The sequence below is a fragment of the Ipomoea nil genome, unplaced genomic scaffold (assembly GCF_001879475.1).
Source record: "Ipomoea nil cultivar Tokyo-kokei standard unplaced genomic scaffold, Asagao_1.1 scaffold1735, whole genome shotgun sequence".
Lineage (NCBI taxonomy): Eukaryota > Viridiplantae > Streptophyta > Magnoliopsida > Solanales > Convolvulaceae > Ipomoea > Ipomoea nil.
This window is the reverse complement of record NW_017618163.1, coordinates 427,403-431,189: the sequence shown is the minus strand read 5'-3', so window position 1 is coordinate 431,189 and position 3,787 is coordinate 427,403. Positions and strand designations below refer to the sequence as shown.

Below are 3,787 nucleotides of genomic sequence, written 5' to 3'. Positions count from 1 at the left end.
AACAGGCATCCTGGTCCACATGCATCAGAAACCTCAGCAAAGCAATTTATATTCAATCACTTTCCTCCTTAATCCCTTTGTTCTTTGATGTCTGGGTTGATGAAGACTCGTCTAGAAGGAGCCTCTTTACAACTGAACTATCACCCACATCATCTTGATTGCAAGCAACACCAACCCCAAGAAGATTTTCCCCTTCATCAACCTCAACAAATTCCTAATTAAAAAAAAAATCAAACTTATTATTTGCACATAATAATCGTTACAATAAAATAACATAAAGTGTACCTCCTCAAAATCATCATCCTCCACCATTTGGTCAACTTTGGAGCTCAAATACTTGTCAGGAATGCGCAGAAGCTCTGGTGCATGCACTTGAATCAATCTTTGGTCAGTGTTTATCCTCATGACAGAAAATACGTTGTCGAGATTCTCAAATTGTTCTTTCCTAACGACCACCCTAAATAGCATGCACTGTTTAACCAAGGATTGTAATTCTGATGGGATCAGTTGAGTTGCCTAACAATAAAAAATAAATCTCCCGTTAAGAATCAACAACACAACAACACGTACTGTAAAATACATTTATATATATTCCCAGAACTAAAATGTTATAAAAATATACATTTGAATGCCTTGACTTCAACTCTGCAACAGAAATTCCCAATAGCTGATTGCACTCTCTGTCCCAAAGGAGAAAAGGTGCATTTCCTTCTAGATCTGCAACTCTGATCTTCAACCTGTATCTCAAATTACCTTCTCGACAGCTCTTTTCACACTTTGTACAGTAATATAGCCCACCTGTTGACTCAAGCTTCTTGTTACAGCCAGAAGCTCTACATGAACTGTAATACCAATTGACAGAATCCTCTATAGCAACTATCCTAGCTGCAACCCAGTAGTCCCCATACTATAGCATAAAAAGTTGTAAAATGCATATAAGTACTGCATGGATAGTTGCTATAATCTCACACCATTTGTGGCTCTACTGTATTAGGTTTTTATATATTTTAAAACCTAATACAGTAGATTTTTATTATTATACAACACAAACCAATTACCTCTCTGGTTTGGTAAATTTCACTGATAGTTTTCATATCTTGAGCATTACATTGGGTCTGCTCCATCATTGGAAAGGATTCAATGCTCCTCATGGGTGTTTGCACACCACGAAGAATTAAACTAAAAATAGTAAAGTCATAAGAAACAATTTTTTTTAAAAAAATAGTACAATACTTAAAAATAAATTACTTTTACCTCTCCCTAAACTCCAAAAACTCTTTAGATTGCTGGTTAATAAGGACTTGTGTCACATCATATGAGCTGCAAAGCCTCACCTCGCCATCTAGACATTTAACAAATGTTACACATATTTTACACAGAATAGTGTATATATAAGTATATATGTACTTACTCGTGGCATCTCTCCTAATTCGACAGAACTGCAAGATCACCACCATTGGTTCATGACTACTTGCATTAAAAAATGGCTCAATCTTACCAACATGATCATCCCATAGAGTACACCTAATCTGATTTCCACTGTAAAAGTTGAGGGAAATTAGATTTCTCAAACTTTTAATACCAAAAAATAAATAAGTACCCAACTTTATATATAGATATAGATTTAATAATTGATAAGTAAAATTGGGGAGCTTATATGCTGGGATCCACAGACTGGGAACCCTTTGGGCAATCCTCTTACTGTAAGTCTCCATTTGAGTGCCTTTGTTTAACTGTTGAGATCACTGGTTCCGTTACTCTTTCACCATTGCACATCCTACTTCTTTTCAAGTTGATATAATATTATCATGAAATGATTTTTAGTGGTGATAAACCTATAATAAATTGATGCCTTAATTTTCCACCAGGCATGGTGATTGATCCAACCAATCATGACCAGACTAAGATTTGGTCTCCCTTTTCCCTTAACATTATCTCATTAGCAACTTGACTTTCTTAATTTAAATATATATTAAATAATTACCTTAAATCCTCAATGATAAAGGCTATAAGCCAAGTTGTTCTCCAGGAAATCATTTTTTCCTGAGTTGATATATAATACAGATTTAAATATATATATATTAAATAATTACCTTAAATCCTCAATGATAAAGTCTATAAGCCGAGTTGTTCTCCCAGAAATCATTTTTTCTTGAGGTGAGTATATTTCAGCCACTTTTCCAATTACATCTGTAATGAAATTTAAAACAAAATTTAACACACTGGAAAATAAAAATAATTTTTTTTAAAAAAAAAAAGGTAATTTCAACATAATATACGTACCAACCAACAGCTTATCATTAACACCTTCAACTTTTAGAGCCTCAAATGGTGTGAGACGGAACATCTGACTTGGAAACTCAATTCTTTTGAATTGCTTAGCTATAGTCTGGTAATTGAACTTGATCATGTACTTGTGAGGGGTTGTCCTGTACGTGTAGAAGTTGTTGATGACCAAGAAATTCTTAACAGCCCAAACTGAACCTTCCTTAAAATTGTTAATGAATTTTGGAACCAATTGTTTTGGGATGTGGGCATGTACCAATGTTCCCTGCATATATATATATATATATATATATATATATATATATATATATATATATATATATATATATATATATATATATATATATAAATATTGAAATTAAACAGTGTTATATTCAATATGAGATTGCATTGATTTCCTTGCATCTGTTATCACCTCAGAATCATGAAACACAATTTCCTTGCATCTGATTGCATTGCTTCCTGTCCTCTCCGATACATTGTATGCACGAATAACGCGAACCTTCATTGCACTCGTAACATTGAAGGGTGAGATATCACTTCCAAGAACATACATTGGATACATACTGTATGAGAGATGAGAGATATTACTTGTTGTTCAGCAACGTGTGGTTGAATGCATAGGCCTGTAATTCACTATTTATAGAATTGTTAAGGAATCAAATTGTTCCATATTTACGTTAGTAATCCCAAAAGTTGTATCCTTATTTTTATGTATGTATGTATTTGATTTGATTTGATGAATTCTGAACAGACGTGGAGTCTGAACAGACATAGGCATTGAAGAATTTTTTTTGAAAAAGGCATTGAAGAATTTAATTTTGTATCAACAATGTATTTAATTCTTTAATGTATTTGTTTAATTCTTCATTGAACAGACTTGAATTGATTTGAATTCTGAACTGACTTGGATTCTAAATAGACGCGGCATTGCATTTGTTAATCCAATATATTCAATTTTATTATTATTATTATTTTATAACAGACTTGGATTCTGAATAGACACGACATTGCATTTGTTAATTCAATATATTCAATTCAATATATATTATTTTATTTATTTTTTATTTTTTTATTACTTTTGGCGAGAACTATAGTTTCTGCTATATTATAATAGAAGATGTCATAATTTATGAATAATGTCTGGAGTAAATTATATATCATTTAATGTTTATAAGATCATTGCAATTCCTATAAAATTAAATAGCCCTTTGATTATCATGCCTTTGCCCTTATACATAAATGATATTGAACAAGAAATGCACAGATGCAGTATTTTACACTTTTGCACCTTATAATTGAGTAAATTGACAACTCATAAACAAAAAAATTTTAATACAAAACTAAATTTGAAACAAAACCGATAGTGTAAGGACTAATTACGATCAAATTAAAAGTCAATGATAAAAATTAGAAAGCGTCAAATACACACAAAAAAAAAAAAAGGATTACTTTTGAAATGAAGTCTCAAATTTTATTATATTTTGAGTGATAAGGAAAA

General features: G+C 31.5%; 1 protein-coding gene across 1 annotated transcript; it reads right to left on the bottom strand.

The window, feature by feature from the left end:
* Nucleotides 1-876: 876 nt before the first annotated feature.
* Nucleotides 877-2,851, bottom strand: LOC109191995. Its single transcript, XM_019342624.1, has 6 exons — nt 2,702-2,851; nt 2,284-2,488; nt 2,094-2,190; nt 1,412-1,539; nt 1,255-1,342; nt 877-907 (listed from the first exon to the last, which is right to left on the bottom strand). The coding sequence occupies exons 1-6, from the start codon at nt 2,849-2,851 to the stop codon at nt 877-879; spliced, it is 699 nt and encodes a 232-aa protein (XP_019198169.1).
* Nucleotides 2,852-3,787: the final 936 nt, after the last annotated feature.

Coding starts and splice junctions, on each gene's coding strand:
- LOC109191995 (XM_019342624.1), bottom strand. CDS start 2,851: ATGTATCCAATGTATGTTCTTGGAAGTGATATCTCACCCTTCAATGTT. Junction 2,191..2,283: donor TAATGATAAGCTGTTGGTTG/GTACGTATATTA, acceptor ATTTCATTACAG/ATGTAATTGGAAAAGTGGCT. Junction 908..1,254: donor TTTTTGGAGTTTAGGGAGAG/GTAAAAGTAATT, acceptor TTTATGCTATAG/TATGGGGACTACTGGGTTGC.